The 17582-nt window shown below is 38.5% G+C and overlaps 1 protein-coding gene across 7 annotated transcripts in view; it reads left to right on the top strand.

Moving 5' to 3' along the window:
* Positions 1-16742: 16742 nt before the first annotated feature.
* Positions 16743-17582, top strand: part of LOC306762628 (neurexin-1a-like) — a gene marked incomplete at both ends in the record, with an annotated part of 260578 nt that continues 259738 nt past the window's right edge. For 4 of the 7 annotated variants that reach the window (XM_079249183.1, XM_079249181.1, XM_079249180.1 and 1 more), the window contains one exon: positions 17034-17454. In XM_079249183.1, coding sequence (XP_079105309.1) covers positions 17049-17454 — 406 coding nt within the window. Of the gene's footprint in view, positions 17455-17582 lie in introns of all 7 variants that reach the window. The other 3 variants (XM_079249178.1, XM_079249179.1, XM_079249177.1) reach the window with 1 other exon arrangement.

Here is a 17582-nt window from a genome sequence, read left to right as displayed (position 1 = left end):
TGTAAGGTTCATGAGTGAAATGATTGAAAAGGGCCACGCTGAAGAAGTGCACAGTGAAGCAAGGGAAGGAGAAAAGTGGTATATTCCCCACCACGGCATATATCACCCTCAAAAGGCAGACAAACTCAGAGTAGTCTTTGATGCCTCAGCAAAATATAGAGGTAGCTGTCTCAACGATCATTTGCTGTCAGGCCCAGATCTACTGAATAATCTTCATGGTGTTCTCATTAGATTCAGAAGGCATCAAGTTGCACTGTTGTGTGACATTGAAAAAATGTTCCACAAATTTCATGTGTATGAAGCAGACCGAGACTATTTAAGATTTCTGTGGTGGAAAAATGGCAACCTGGACTCTGAGCCCCAAGACTTTCGCATGAAAGTGCACCTTTTTGGTGCTACATCCTCACCTGGGTGTGCCAATTACGGGTTAAAGCATCTTGCTAAAGAGAATGAGACACAGTATCCTCTTGCTTCACAGTTTATAATGAAAGATTTTTACGTGGATGACGGTGTGACCAGTACTGCGAGTGTCACAGAAGCTATTCAGCTTGCACAAGAGGCTAAAACTCTCTGTGCTTCAGGCGGCCTCAGACTACACAAGTTTGCAAGTAATGACAAAACTGTGTTAGAAAGCATTCCAGCCTCTGAACGTGCCTCTCCACAGCAAGCATGTGAAATACAACTTAATGACTCTAAACTTGAAAGAGCACTAGGTATTCATTGGCACATTGATTCAGACACACTCAGGTTTCGTTTTCGCCCCAACGACCAACCTGCTACAAGACGTGGCATTCTATCTATGGTTTCATCTCTTTATGACCCGCTGGGATTCATTTCCCCATTCATACTCCTGGGCAAAGGAGTGCTCCAAGAGACATGCAAACAAGGCACAAACTGGGATGACCCCCTTCCCAGTGAACTAAGGCCAGTGTGGGACAACTGGAAAGGAGACATTAAGAACTTAGAAAATGTCATAATACCACGCTGTTATGTTCCTGCAGAATTTGGCCAAATAGTAAAAACAGAGTTACATCATTTTTCTGATGCAAGCTCACATGGTTATGGTCAGTGTTCTTATTTACGACATGTAAGCAAAAACGAAAAGGTGCACTGTGCTTTAGTTACTGCAAAGACCAGAGTTGCTCCCCTCAAGGTGACGACAATACCAAGACTCGAACTAACAGCTGCTGTTGTCTCAGTTACTGTAAGCAACTTTTTAAAAGAGGAGCTTGGACTGACACAGATAGATGAGTATTTCTGGACGGACTCTAAGGTAGTTTTAGGCTACATTAATAACGAAGCACGTCGTTTCCACACATTTGTCTCCAACAGAGTTCAAAGAATAAGGCTCAATAGCTTCCCACAGCAGTGGAGATATGTTCCTTCCGAGCAAAACCCTGCAGACATTGCGTCCAGAGGCTCGAGTGTAAGCGAGCTCATTAGTTCGGACTGGTTCAAAGGGCCACAGTTTCTATGGGACAAAGAGATACCTCCAGCTGCGGAGATTGACACAAATGTACCACTCGGAGATCCAGAGGTCAAAAGGGTACACACGTTGAACACACTTCAAACAGAAAACAAAGGTTTATCAGACAAGTTAACAAAGTTTTCTTCATGGTACAAAGCTACTCAAGCTGTAGCCCGACTCATTCGTTGTGCCAAAGGAGACAAATCACTGGGACACAGTACAGTGCAAGAAAGACTTGATGCACAAAGTGTTATTGTAAAATACATGCAAGCCAACGAATATGCCGAGGAGATAAGGATGCTCAAGAATGGAAAGGCACTGTCTCAAAAAAGCAAACTGTTTCAAATGGACGCCTTTCTTGATAGTGATGGACTCCTTAAGGTGGGAGGAAGGCTCAAAAATGCACCATTCTCTTCCACATTGAAGCATCCAGTTATCATTCCAAAGGGTCACTATGTCACTCAGCTGATAATTGATCATTTCCACAGCAAAGTGCAACACCAAGGGAAAGGACTAACAATCAATGAGATCAGATCAAATGGATTTTGGATACCAGGCATTAACAAAGCTGTGGCAAACTTCCTGCACCAGTGTGTAAAATGTCGCAGACTCAGGCGAGGCACAGAGGAACAAAAAATGTCTGATCTCCCAACTCAGCGTTTAGATCCATCTCCACCATTCACATTTTGTGGAATGGACTGCTTCGGTCCTTTTCTGACTAAACAGGCTCGCAAGGTGCACAAACGTTATGGACTTCTGTTCACATGCTTCTGCTGTAGAGCTGTGCACATAGAGATGGTAGACGACATGACTACAGATGCTTTTATCAACGCACTCCGTTGTTTTATAGCCATAAGGGGAGCAGTCAGTGAGATAAGGTGCGATCAAGGAAGCAATTTCATTGGAGCTAAAAATGAGCTGCAAGAATCTTTAAAGCAAGTGGACTCTAACCGCATCACCACATTTCTTGCGGAGAAACAGTGTGATTTCAAGCTGCACACTCCTCATTCAAGCCATACGGGAGGAGTATGGGAAAGACAAATCAGGACAGTTCGCAACATTCTGCTCTCAGTGGCTTCTCTTTCTGCAGGCAGAATGGATGATGCATCACTAAGGACCTTCTTTTATGAGGCAATGACTATTGTGAACAGCAGGCCTCTCACAGTGGACAACCTAAACGACCCAAACAGCCCAGAACCAATAACTCCAAATCACCTGCTTACCATGAAGTCAAAGATAGCCCTACCACCTCCAGGTAAATTTATCAAAGAGGACATTTATGCACGTAAGAGGTGGCGACAGGTGCAGTACCTATCAGAACAGTTTTGGTCACGTTGGAAAAGAGAGTATCTGTCCAACATTGCAACACGGCAGAAATGGCACACTCCAAGAAGAAACTTGAAGGTTGTAGACATTGTCTTGGAGAGGATGGACGAGTTACCACGAAATCAATGGAGGTTAGCGCGAGTTATGGACACAGTAACAGACAAAGATGGACTCGTAAGAAAGGTGAAGATTCGCTTTGGAGAAAAGAAAACGGAGAAAGGACAATGCACTGGTAAAACGTCAACAGTGGAACGCCCTGTGCAAAAACTGGTTCTGCTTCTTGAGACTGTTTAACCTCTTGTACCATTCAAGGATTTATTCATATGGACAATGTGGTTTCATGGACTTAAGTGGTTGCAGGTCATTCCTTCATTAAGAAATCATTATCACTATTTGTTTGCTAGTTAAGCTCTAATGATTTGGTGGGAGTGTAAATGACCTTGCTAATACTTGTTTCATTGTGAAATCAGTTCGGAAGTGTTATGTGCTGTGTATTTTTGATTCAGCTAAAGCTTTTATTTTGAAAGGGTTCGGAAGAGTAAGGTGTCGAAAATCAGCCGCAATTGCTGAAAAAGGTATGCAGCTGCAGCGTGAAATCCCGGGTGTAAAAGAAAGTGCCCACGGTTACGCAGGGAAATTGTTAGAGCTAAAGGAAGGCTACTTATACTGTCTTAGCACCTGGTTGATGAGGGAACAAGGTTAGTATTTCTGTTTTGTTATGTAAATGCAATTTTGTTATATCTGACCGAAGTTTAATGTGGTCTGCAAAGTGTAAAGTTGAACGGCTTTTGGCCACTAGATGGTGCTCATGCTCTTTGATAAGGACCATTCTTAATAAGAAACGTTCAAGTTTAATAATTCTGATGTTTAATCAATGTGAATGTAAATACATGTGGGTAATTTTGTGTTATACAACAGGTAAAAAACAATGTTAAAATGTTTAATTAACATAAATGGTAATAGCACTCAGAATAGAGATTGTTAAAGTGGATTTAAGGAAATAAGGTAAAAACATACAAATAAGGGTGCTAATTGTATTTTATTTGCTTTTGTAGCTCTTACGGTGTGTTTACATACACGGCTGATCAATAAAGGTTGTGAACCATCAGTTCGAGAGACCATCTTATCAATCGGGGATGCTACATGGATAGTGAAGAACATCATGGCAAATTAAAGCATGAAATAGCATCAGTTGTATTTGTGTAAAATCTTTGGCCCACATGCCATCATCAAAGTTTCAATATGTATTTACAAATTTTTCCTCAGACTCTGTAGAGATGGAAGACTATGCTACTGAAGGAAAAAAAAAACAACAGAAACTTCCCCTCATTTATTATTTTGTAGATGGCAAAAAGCACAGTCAGTTACATTGCTACAGTATGCATGTTCATATATCCATACAGGTGACCCTCAAGACAGAAATCTGGCAGTGTTTTCTTTTTAAAGAGCAGTTTAGTGGTGAAAACAAGCAGGGCCGGATTAAAAGTGCACAGGCCCCTGGGCCCTGAGTGTTCCAGGGGCCCCCTTCCCCACTGCAACTTTGTGAAAATTGCAAATGATACTCTCTCTCAACCAGTGGTACCAATAACAATACACTAGACACTGTTGTACAACTATGTGGCTTTTATCTACATTTTGCCCCACATGGACCACAAGTGGGCGTAGGCCCCTGGGCCCGCACCCATAATGCCAATTGGACAATCCAGCCTTGGGAACAAGCAGGGACAAGGACTGCTTAAATACTTTAACTTAACATCTAGCTGTTAAAATGTTCCTTTAAACTGTATTTATTTTTTCCTTTCCTTAAAAAGCTGTTTTGTTATTTTAGTTAACTGAGCCTGTTTTCAGTCAGCAGCCTTTTTCTGCATTCAAAAGCCCTGACATCCCCTAATGATAAGGCAATGAAGCTGCCATAAAGTGCTGGGATAACAATTTCTGATCAGCAGGTGTATCAACATTCTCATCTTATCAGGCCATTTCACACCGGCTTGCACTCCAATGAATATTATTTCATATTATCATATGCTTTGAAGATACTGGCCAATGATATGACTGCTCCTGAATAACTCCTTTTCCAGTAAACACAGAGTTTACGAACCAAGTTTAACTGTTGTATAAAACTTAGAGTTCGGTGAAGGATGCAATGAGATTAAACTATGTCCTTCTGAAAAAAACATAGTTTAATCTAAATTTAAGCTAAAATTGGACGATCAAATTTAGATGAGCTCTCGATAATCACATATTAAAACACAGCTGAGGAAATCACCAATGATGCATTTATTCTGAATGGACATCCTTTGTTTCTAGCTCAGATCTTGGTATTTCACTTATAAATGGGTTCAATAAACTCCTCAGTGGCTGTACTTGATTCGACAAGATATGAAAGATAAGAAATGAGGCCGCATGTGTCGGTGAGGATTCAATTCCATTTGCTGATTTGACCAAGATTGCGGTGTGACTGAATAAATTTCAGAATTTTTGTCCAGGTTCATTTTTCATCAGAAACAGGCAAGAATCAAACACGTGTGGTTATAAAAGATTGCCAATAAACAGTAGCGTGTTTACTTGCACGTAGATTTGATTGCCCTCAAGGCAACAAAGCTGTGGTTTCATGAGTGTTCAGATAAGACTTGTTGAAGACCTTGGCGAGGAAAATAAACCTTTCATTTCAAATAACTACAGGAGCAATGTATTGCATAAGAAAATCTCTTCTGATCAACTGACCCAGTCGTTCCTGAGGGATTTTACAAATTGCTTAAAGCTATTGGCTCTGTGCTCTGGCATGAAATGAAAATACAGATATATTAAACAAACTGAAAGTGAAAAATATTTTTCTATTTTATAATGATCCTAATGACCTCACCGCTACTGTTTTAGTCATTATTCCCCACTACTCATTCATTCAGGTTTATTTTAGTTTGTTTGGAGAGTTTGTCTCTATTTCTTTTGTTTGTTGTTTGTTTCTGAGTGTCATGAGTGTCTTAATATGTTTGTCCTTGTCATGTTTGGTGTTGGGCTTTTTATCTATGTTTTTGGACGTCCTGCAGCTGCAGAGCCTTGTGCTAAGTATTTCCTTCTGCTTCATGCCTCTGACTTTTTATAGCATTTGGGTCTTTTTTCCCCACAGTAACATTTTACTAATAGTTTAAATAAAGGTGACTATAATTCTAATTTAAAAAAAAAACAATGGCTATTGCTTCACAATCTGCAAAATCAAAACAGTACAGTTTAAAAGCATGTTTGTTCAACTCGTCCCATACTGTGAAAATATATTGACATTGTGAGCAATAAAAATATTGCATAATGAAGAAAAAAATGAAGAAAAAAAAGGATGGTTCCGATTACAAATCCATTGATTCAATAATCTCTGGATCTTGTGCCAATACGGAGTGAAGCAATTTGTTCCAGGCTGTTTAGTCAGACTTTAAAATCTAGGTTTTAATCTGATTTTTGGCATGTTAATGCTTTTCTCATGCATCTTCAGCAGGGTCATTATGTAAGAGTCAATACAATCAGTAAGCTCATTCAAGCTGACCAGCCCTCTGCAGTCCACACTTTTATGTTTCATTAATTCTTATTCAATGAAATTCAGAATCAGTGTCCCTATTCCGCTCCCTCAATCTAATAACTGTGATGATACAGATTTCTAAATTCAATCAGCTTTAATCTAGGGGGATATAGATGCCTTCAAAAGGGAGAGAAAATGGTCCCAGCCTGTGAGCGGTGAAAAATATAGCTGTTTTAGTGGAATAAGAATTTACATTTACATATGGAGGATACATTTGCTAACAGCTGATGTGACTACTTAGGAAGAGTAGCCTTTTACATTATTCCACTTTTCTTATTGATTAAGATTGTTTTGTGTAAAATAAAATAAAATAAAAATCCAGAAAATCAAGGGGATCATCATACCAGTAATGCTCCCCTTGGCAAAGTAAATTTGCTCAGCAGAACACGGCATCCAGATCATCATTCTGCTTGCTTAAAAGCTGGACAAAAAAATAAAAAAAGGACTTTTTTGTGACTTTTACACAATGTCAGAAAACCTCTGGATTATTAATATCACTCAATCTACAAGAAAGTGATACATCAAGATTTTCTGGTTTTGAATGCAACTGTACTATGTGACATTAATATGTGTGTGAGTATGTGTGTGTGTGTGTGTGTGTGTGTGTGTGTGTGGGGGGGGGGGGGGGGGGGGGATGTTGCTGGCATATAGGAAGCACAAGCACACAAACTTTTTTCTTTACTGCAGAATAAGGTATAAAGTAATTATCACTATATACTTTTCACCTTTTCCTTAATAAAAACTTACATTCATGTTACAGAATGGACGTAAAACTGTCTAGCCGTGATGCAGTTTGCATTTGGAATGGAAGGAATTAAAACTATATTTTTCCTACTAGCGTCGTTAAATGTTGTGATACTCATAACTCCTTTAAGGGACTTTTCCAACTAAGTAATTAATTTAACATTAATAATAAAATTAATTTAATTTAACTGATTATAGGGCTGCACGGTGGCGCAGTGGTTAGCACTGTGGCCTCACAGCAAGAAGGTCGCAGGTTCGATCCTTGGCTGGTTTGGTCAGTGGCCTTTCTGTGTGGAGTTTGCATGTTCTCCCCGTGTATGCGTGGGTTCTCTCCAGGTACTCCAGCTTCCTCCCACCATCCAAAGACATGCATGATAGGTTAATTGGTCACTCTAAATTGCCCCTAGGAGTGAGTGTGAGTGTGAGCATGAGTGTGGTTGTTCATCTCTCTGTGTGGCCCTGCAATGGACTGGCAAGCTGTCCAGGGTGTACCCTGCCTGTCACCCAAAGCCAGCTGGGATAGGCTCCAGCTTCCCCACAACCCTGAATTGGAATAAGCAGAAAATGAATGAATGAACTGATTATAATTTAAGAAACTTTCCATTCTGTTCCATCTTGAGTCACTGGTTGAGGTAACAGACTACTCTCAGATACAAGGGTATCTAGATAAAGCTAGAAAATGTTGTGTATTATGACACGTCATAATTCCATTCAGGTGCCTCATAAAAACAATGTGAAAGCAGCGAGCTTGTACAAGCAGGACCTTAAACACGAAACAGCTGAATAATATGCAGTTCTTTGTGATTATATCATCTATTGTACCTGCACCCTGCATCCGCCTACTAACTGCAGGTGCAATGAGACTTGAACCTCTCATGTGGGTGTGCAGTAGCTTTAAGCCACTTTTCCTCCTTGGCATGACCAATGTCAAAGTGAGTATTTTCTATACCAATGTAATTTCCTAGCATGTCTCAGAACCAGTTACATAGTAAAGACTGCTATGCTACGAATGGTACATAATAATGTTACTGTCATCCAGAAGCAATGGCTGCCTTTTGAGGGAATTCAGCTGTTTTTTCCACCCAGCCTCGTCTTCTCTGAAAGGATGATACCATAAAATCCTGCCAAAAATCAACAGTTTAGAAAGTAACTTGTTATAAGAAGGATTTTCACTGCAAACACCTTCTGTTCAGGATCACTGTGTCCTGTCACTGTGATCCTGAACAGAAGAACTGTCTCACATCAACACTTCATTAAAAATATGTAAATATAAAATAAAAATTAAAGAAAGATACCACGTATAACTACTGTTTTATGTGTAAGTTTCTCTTAATATTAGTCTGCTTATTGGAATTTTTTGGTTTCTGACATGTTTGGATAGCTACACAGACCATGGGTCAAAATGACCCAGGAACATATTAGGAGGGTGATTCACAAAGAAATTATATCTATTTCTTGGAGAAAACTGTTCAGAAATGAGCTAGAATGGATGTATTAGAAAAACAAATATTTGAGAGTTTAAATGTAATTTGAAAATGGGGTTTTTTAAATAAAAAAACCCCAAAACTTTAATTAATGAAAGTTTCCTTTGTATATTTTTTCACACATCTGAGAGCGGAAATAAGCTGCTTGAAATGAATGTGACAAACTGCAGTCTCATATACTGGCTTCATAGACATACATGACAAGTGTGGGAGAGGCAGTTTTCCTATATACTGTTAGACAATACAGCATAAAATTCACAATTACATAACTTTATTTATTTTATTTTCTTTCTGTTAGTTTACACTAAATGTAACTGATCAAATACTCAGCTTCATTGTCATCTCATGGAGAGAAACAATATGTATACTTTTGTTATTTGTATCTGAACAGGTGGATTACATCGCATTTCGAAGACATTGGCTCCAAAGTCAAATATTTATAAAAGTTTATATCTTGCAAAGTTGTCTGTATTTAGGTTTTCTTACTACGTCATTTTGACATACAGTTGTACTCATATTTATTCATACCCTTTCATTAAAGAAGGAAAAAAAACAGCTGCCGGTAAAATAAGTTGAACTTGACTAAAGTAATAATAAATAACAATTTTATCAAAATCATTACATTTTTTTATAATTCTGGTTCAAGAGAAATACTTTTTTTAAAAATCAAACAAATTAGATATTTTTTTTACATATTACATCACTCCTAAACTAATATTGTGTTGAACAATCCTTTAATGTTTCCGCTGCAGTCAGGTGTTTTCTGTTCCTCTGAGTCAGACTTCTGCACCTGTTGACAAGTATTTTGTCCCACTGTTCAACAGAAAAGTGCTCTAATTTGTCCAGGACCAATTTGTTTGTTTGTTTGTTTGTTTTTTTTCTTTCTTCAACTCAATTAAATAAAAAAACAGTGTCTTATATTACTAAATTATATTTTTGCAAATTTTTAGTTATCGTTCCTTTTTTAAGTCTCCAGTTATTTGAGTGACTGTTGTAAATTCAGCCTTTCCTTTAATGAAAGGGTATGAATACATGTGAGCACAACTGTATCATAACTTTTTCTGGTTCAACAGGTTGAATAACTTCAAACAACAGCTGATAAAATACAGTATTCAAAAGTCTGAACCTGTTGGGACCCTCCTATCCCTCTTTTCACCCCAAAAATGTGTTTGTTACTGCTAGTGCAATGTGAATAACCAGGTGATGAAAATGAAAGACTAATAGATGGACATGGACAATTCAGGTAATGAAGTGGTTGATATGTTTACGACACAAAAAGGGTCAATTACTGAATCAAATATTTACAATCCTGTTTACTTCTTTTGTATTTGCATATTTAGGCTTATTAGTCTACATTCATATTGACAAAGACTTTTATGGAATAAGGAGGACATGGCAAAATGAATCTTTTACCTTTAATGCAACTTGAAGAAGTTGCCTGCACAGCATTTTACAGAGACCTTCCACTTCTCTCCTTTCTTCAAATTCATAAATAGAAAGATATACAGTTATAAATGTTTAGGTTTAAATGGCTGAAAAGACAGGGTTAGGGTGAGAAAGTATGCATGGTTTGGGAATACATTACTTTTCTTTTTGTAGGGGTAGGAAGTCCTGTCTTGTCATCGCTGCCTTACACAAAACAAGAGCTCAATACAAATCCACTGTTATTCAGTTCATGGTTTACAGCCATGAACTGTGTAACAATGTAATAATATTATTTTTATCTGTCATACTTGGATAGTCAAATATTTGATATGTTCATCATGTGTACAAGTCTGCAACTGGATGCACTTGTTATGTGTGTTTGTTCAAATATCAGTTTGAGAGGCCAAACTTTAAAATCTCACCAACTAGACTATATGAATGTTTTTGACCATTACAGAGTAAATAACAAACAAACAAACAAACAACAAAAAAAAAAAAAACAGAAATAAAATAAAATAAAAACCCTTAAAATAGCATTGCTGGGGCATTAATAGTGAACAAAAATTTTTGCTCTCTCTTTCCTCCATCTTTGGGTGTTTATAATGATGGTCCTCTCTAGTGTTTGGGGAGAAATATTCGATTTCTCACCTGGAGTTAGATGAGAGGATCAATATCAATTTCATGACTCATGCATTCAGTAGAAAGACGAGTCCAAGACTATGCAGCTTTGCACCAAGCAAAGCCAACTTTTAAAGCCCCCAAATATAATAGTGGATTTTAAAAAAGATATGTAGCACCTAGTAGGGACAGAGAGGTCAGAGAAGACAATAAAACCATGTTTTTGCTTGTTTAATAAGGTTTTAATGTTGGATTTTTTTAAACTTAGGAAATGAAATATTTATGGAATTCTTACATTATTAAGGTAAGGACAGAAAGCTGTCTTGTCTCACACCAGTTTGAACCTGGAAAGTTTAGACCTCTGTTAATCATGGATGCAGGCTCTGCTCTCTTAAATCTGTCATCTCGAAGCATAAGCAATGCTGTAACCTTTTTTAGTCTTTGCAAACATTAGATTTTGCAGTATCAGACCTCACTGGAAGACATAACCTGATTGTTTTGTCTCTCAAGGATGATTGGAAATGATGAGGTGAATGTTTTTCTTCACTGAAAAGTGATTGAAAGCCAGGGCTTTTACTCCACCACAGTTAAAACTTTCAGATTCCAGATGAACTTAAATAGTAAGCTGTTTAATCAATATTTAGTTGTCAGACTAATGAAACTCTGTAGTACCTATATTGAAATGCCCGCTAAGGTGTACAAGGTACCAGAATTAATCTTTCCTGTGAAAAACCTGCCACAATACTGAGGAAATATAAACTGTCTTTAAGGTTTTAGTGACAAATATTAATTATTCAGTAACAGTCATTCTTAATTGTTGCAGTTTTCCCTTTTTGGCACAGAGGAGAATGGTGACCAAAAGCAAAATTAGGTGTGTTTAATGGGAAAAGATAGTTTTGATATTTTCAGATTAAATGGCCCATGACAAAAATCTAATCTCCACACCGCACATGCCTTTTGAGCTGCTTTTGTGCTGATCGCATGAGACGCACAAAGCAGCTCCTCACCACTGAATTGAAAGACTGATTGCACCTCAATTGCCCCTGACATGAGCCTATAGAAATTCTGGTGCACTGCCTGCCCTGTGCGGATGGGGCATGCATCAGACCTGCTTAGTTACTCTGTCAAAAAGGTTTACCAATTTTGCCTCACCTTATTTTCTATCCATAATTCTGGTACTACAGTCACACAGCTCATGATATTGATAATAAATGTACATGTAGATGTAAGATTTTGTCATTTCTAATTTTGTTGTGTTTTTTTACATCGTTTGACGACATAAGAGGATGGTCGTTTGATAAATGCAAACCAAGTTGAACACTCTGATGAACAAAAAAAGAGACCTCATCAAAGTTTTGATAAACTTCCACCATAACACTAAATTTATTCCATTTTTCACCAAGATCTTGCATTGATGATGAATGAGTTCAACCTGTATGCAGAGCCTTCTCCAGAACATCCCAAATATTCTCAATGGGGCTCAGATCTGGACTGTAGTGGCCAATGATGTAGTATGTAAATGTGATGTAGTGTGAAAATGATGTTTTATGCTCCCTGAACCACACTTTTACAGTTTGAGCTCCATAAATCTTGCCATTGTCATGTTGGAATATACCCATGCCATCAGGGAGAAAGTGTAAGTTGGTTGAATAACCTGCTTATTAAGTATATTTTAGTAGTCAGCTGACCTCTTTCTCACATAATGCACATAATGTTGCTGAAACTAGAGCTGACCAACTGCAGCAACCACAAATAACTGATCATCTTTTAAAGTTTGAAAAGCAGGCACTAGGCATTATGGCTGCCCCTCTTCTTATCCTGATGCTCCTATTGCTCCAGAACGGGGTAAATCTGGACTCATCAGATCACGTAACACTTCTTCCATTGTTCCAGAGTCCAAACTTTATGCCTCCTTGCAAACTGAAGCCTTCTCCCTCCAGTTAGCCTCACTGATTACCAGTTTTGTCATCGCTCCCCGGCTCTTCAATCCCAATATCTTGAGGTCCCTTTTCACAGTTTATGTGATGTACTGTGCTTACTGTCATTATTACCCATAACCTTGAGTTCTACTGTGGTTTTTCTTAGATTTGATCTCACCAGACATTTAAGTTATCACTGATCACCATCATTCAGGACTTTTACCAATCACATTTCTTCCTAGAAGACAATAGTTCCCCATGGTCCTTCCAGTTTTTAATAATGTGTTGAACAAATCTTAACCTAATTTTTGTTGCTTCTGCAATCTCCTCAGACATTTTATCTGCTTCATGCATGCCACTGACTTTCTTGAACAAGCTAATATCTTTTCCACGACCACAGGATGTTGTCCTTCCACGTGGTTGTTCATTACATGTGAAGCTTTTCATTGTATTTACAGTAAATTAAACTGTTTCTTCCTATTTGCTTAGTTAAATCCAGGTGGCTACTGTATTTATTTATTTATTCGGCCAGGCAGTGTACTTGCATTGTTTTTCTTTCCCTCTTTAATATAAAAAAATGTATCATTAGTAGACTATACTGAAAAGTAAATGTGTCCCATAACTTACTGCAAGGTAAGACAACATCAGAATGTGTTGAGGCAACATTTGTCTTGCTACAATCAGTCAATGGCCTTCCCTTTACTGTCCAAGCAGAGCTAATGATAGCAGTATAATGTGGGGAAGCCCCATTTCTTAACATTTTCTTCTATCTCGGTACAGCTGTTTCATTCTTTAAGCTTTGAGTGCCTTGTTCAAGGACACCATGCCGATGTACTGATCTACTGCTCCAGTTCATCACTAACATGCCCTGCTATTACACTCTTTCTTGTGGATTAATGCACTGAGCTGTTTCAGTGACCAGCAAGCATTTTAAACATTAAAAATAAAACTAGAAATTCTTCTGCATATAATTAAAGGACTTTAATCCAGTAGGAAATCTGTGTTCACAGTTATTGAAGGCTCCCTGTAATTATGAAAAAAAAAAAAAAAGCACCAAAATGATTTAACACCGAATTGTTAGAAATAAATAATTAAAATAAAGCAAATGAAGCAAGAAAAAAAATGAAAGAAAATTTTATTAGAATTACATTTCATTTATTTACTCTGGCTATTCAGAAAGAAAGGTTTGGGGTCATTGAGCACCACTGTGTTGCATTTTTTTTTTTAGATCTTTCCCTGCTCCAGCACATCTGGTTTAAATTAAATGCAACTTCTTGTTGTCAAGTCCTGCACAGTGATCTATTCAATTGGGTTAAGTTTGTTGAAATGGAAACATTTAAAACATGCAGGACAGTGATTCCTTAAAGATCAGAGATCCATGCTTTGTCATTATACTACACTCACCCCTGAATGTCTTTGAACAAACTTTAAAATATTATGAACTTAATCCTATAATAAAAAGTCACAACTTGAGAAATGACTCCTCCAGTGTCCCTCAACTGGATACATCCCTCTAAAGTGAGAGCCCAACTTGCTGCCATTATGCTTTTCATTGCTGGCATCTCATGTCTGAACAAACCAATAACTGATTATTTACCAGAAATGAATCCCACACTGGACTGCAATGTGTGCAGCTGTTAGGTGTCCTATCTCTGAATGCGCTCTTCTTTTATCAGTCATGGCAGTTTTAGCAGCCTTTTCTCCAAAGTTGCTTGTTCTGTAAACGCTTCTGTTGGCAGAGGCGCTGTCCAAGGTACTGCATTCTGCCCCTCCCCGGTAGACATCACGGAGAAACACGTGACCCACGCTCTGTCTGTGGCTCCTGACAGTCGCTGGATAAGCTCAACAGGGAAAGCAGATTGCACCTCCTCTTCCACAAAGATAACTGGATTTTCGCCCCGCGCTTCGCGCTAACTCCATCTTCTTTTCTCTTCAGCTGTGTTTGTTTTAACATTGGGAAATACATTTGGAGCAGGAAATATTTCAGGTAATTTTTTTCCCCACCCTTTCTCTGCCACTAAGCCCGTGAGGTTTTTAGAGGAGTTAGAGTGAAAGTGGACCCGTCTGTGTGTGTGTGTGTGTGTGTGTCTGTGTCTCACAGGCTGATGCTGTGATTCACTTTCAAGCACATCTTGATGTGAGGCTTTCGCCAAAGAGGATTTTCGGTACAGACTTGAAAGCCACAGAAAATGTGGATAGAGGTGTTTACAGCGAGCTCAGTCCTTGGTGCTTTGTGTAAATTCTTTTTTTTTTTTCCTTCCGTGGGAACTACTGAGGGTCCCGTACAAGTAAAAGTGTTCGTGGGAAGGTAAAAAATGCACATTGTTTTACATTCGCGTGAGTAACAGCTTTCGCTGATCCTGTTCTTGTCCTGTTTCTTGACATAACAAGAAACATCAATAGTTGAAAATAAAAACGTTTTTTTTCTTCTAAGGCTGCAGTTGTGTGTTGGGCTGAGATGTTAAAGTATGGCGCATCTGATTGATGAGATGATGGAGAAACGGATGTTGTGGCAACTGAGGGGAAATCTGATTAGGGTTATTTAATTTAATATTTAAAAAAAATCGATTGTTATTGTTTAGACATGTCTGGTGTTCATCCCGTTTTCAGTTTAGCGACTTGTTTCAATCTGCATAAAGTGCAGAACCCAGGTCGATCCGATCCGAAACCTTTGCAGCCATTTGACTACATTTTCTTTCTCTTTCCTTGAAATAAAAAAAAAAAAAAAAAAAAAAAAAAAAAAGATTTTAAATCGAGTTTGTCTTTTGCGTGTGTGTGTGTGCTAAACACATGTAGAAAGGAAGTTTCCATCTAATAGCTCTAATGAAAAACAATGACAAGGCAAATAGGAGGTTAGAAAAAACATATTCTGGGGTCTGCTGGAGATCCAGTTGCAGACTGATCTGTTCGTCTTGCACAAGTCAACCATTGTGAATCAAATGATGCACTTTTCCCTCATTTTTAGCGCTAAGCCGACGCAAGCCAGCGGTGTGCAGTTTAACGGAATGGTTATTAAAATGTGCACAAGTCTTTCCCTGATATCATCAACAACTAATAATACAACAACAGCTGCAAATCAGCGGCATCTTGGTCTGACTGTGTTCTGAAAGGAATAACAAATTCTGCGGACCTGATGTTTTTCTGTTAACATGGAAGTAATTTCTAAATTCTAATTTATTTTTATTTATGTATATTTTTTGTAATCGGTCGTTCCCCCTATTTGAATGCAAATCGTGTTGTTGGATAGCCTACTATTAGGATATTACGATCTTCTGCAAATTCATGGAGCAGAAACCGAAGCTTGTGTGGCCACTAAACTAATGTGTGATTGTCAAGTTGCGTCCTTGCTTCCTGGAAAGCCCTAATGATTGAAATCTAATGATACAGCTGTTGTTACAAAGGCCACTCTGGCTATGAGTGGCTGTCTAGCTGTTCTTCTGCAGTTTTAGTGTCATTCTGATGGATGATAAAGAGTTTGCCTGCAATGTATTTGAAATTCTAATGCTGAAAGTGCTGATGCTTTATTAAATCTTCTTTTCATTTTTGCAGAGAACATTGAACAGAGGATTGTCTTGACAGGAAAAAAAAAAACTGTTTTGTTTCCTTTTTTTTTTTTTTTTTTTTTTTTTTTAAATTTTTTTGCTGATCTAATCAGCCAACAAGGCTACCGAGGATGCAGGGGGAAAAGCCCTGAGCAAGTCAACCAGCTACTCATAATAGAATGTTGGCATCAAAATGAAGACCGTCCCAGCCAATGTTAAACTGCACAGACGCTAACAGGCACCTAGAAGGACGGTTCCATAATTGCATCAATAAAAGAAGTGTGTGCCCTGTGGATATCTGGATCTTTGTCATGGCAGAGAGGACCTCGGAACAGTTCAAACTGTTTTGGCGGGAACAGTAACAGGTTTTGCCAGTGGCCTGGACTACATGAAGTAATGGTTTTTGCTCCAAGAAATAAGTGTTGGATAAACCCACTGATACACAAATCTCTGACAGCATTTAATGTCTTTTCTTACAATGCATCAATTCACAGTTGTCTCTGAAAGTAGACAGTCAGTTATATGCCAGTCTACTCTGTGTCACAGTCAACCAATTATACATTTTACATAATAATAAAAAAAAAAATATATAAATAAATTCAGACCCTGCTAGTCCTGTCAACAATCAGCAGAACTTGCAATCACACAATGATTATTCAAAAGCCACACAGTGCCCATCTCATTTGGGTTGGGCTGCTCATTTGCTGCTTTGTAGAAATAAGCACTTGTCTAGAATTTACAGGTGCTGAGGGACAGTGGGCCAGGTTTCCTGTGTGGAATGCATGTTGCGAAAGTGAAATGAGCTTTAACATGAAAACAAAGAGCTCCCACGGGCTGTTAGTTTACTTCGATGATGAAGGATTTTGTGACTTTTTAGAACTTTTCATCCTGAACGGCAAACTCTGCCTTCGTTTCTCAATCTTCTGTGCTGATCCTGCAAATATCATAACTGACATGGCGGTCAACGACAGCCAGTGGCACACGGTCACGATAAGGAGAAACTTTAAGAACACAACCCTCATGGTGGACACTGAAATAAAGTGGGTGGAGGTGAAGTCAAAAAGACGAGACATGACTGTTTTCAGCCATTTGTTTGTTGGCGGAATCCCACCAGAGTTACAGTCCGTGGCGTTGCGCCTGACATCGGCTGCAGTCAAAGATCAGCTGCCTTTCACTGGATGGATAACAGATATAAAGGTCAACAACACGGAGTCTGTACTGATCAACAGTGACGGGGTGCTAATGGACCTCTGTGGTATGGCCAACATGTGCCTGAACGGAGGAGTCTGCAGTTTAATCAACGATGAACCATCATGTGACTGCTCCCACACTGGCTTCCAAGGAAAGGACTGCAGTGAAGGTAAGACATTGCTTCAGTTTGAAACCGACCCTACATTCAGCACAACATGGCTTTTTCAGTCAACACAAACTAATCACACCAATTGAAACTGTAAAGCGCTTTGAGTTACATATTTTAGGTTGGAAAAG

Source organism: Telmatherina bonti (genome assembly GCF_933228915.1).
Source record: "Telmatherina bonti genome assembly, chromosome: 11".
NCBI classification, from domain to species: domain Eukaryota; kingdom Metazoa; phylum Chordata; class Actinopteri; order Atheriniformes; family Telmatherinidae; genus Telmatherina; species Telmatherina bonti.
The sequence above is the reverse complement of the archived record's forward strand: the minus strand, read 5'-3'. Positions and strand labels throughout refer to the sequence as shown.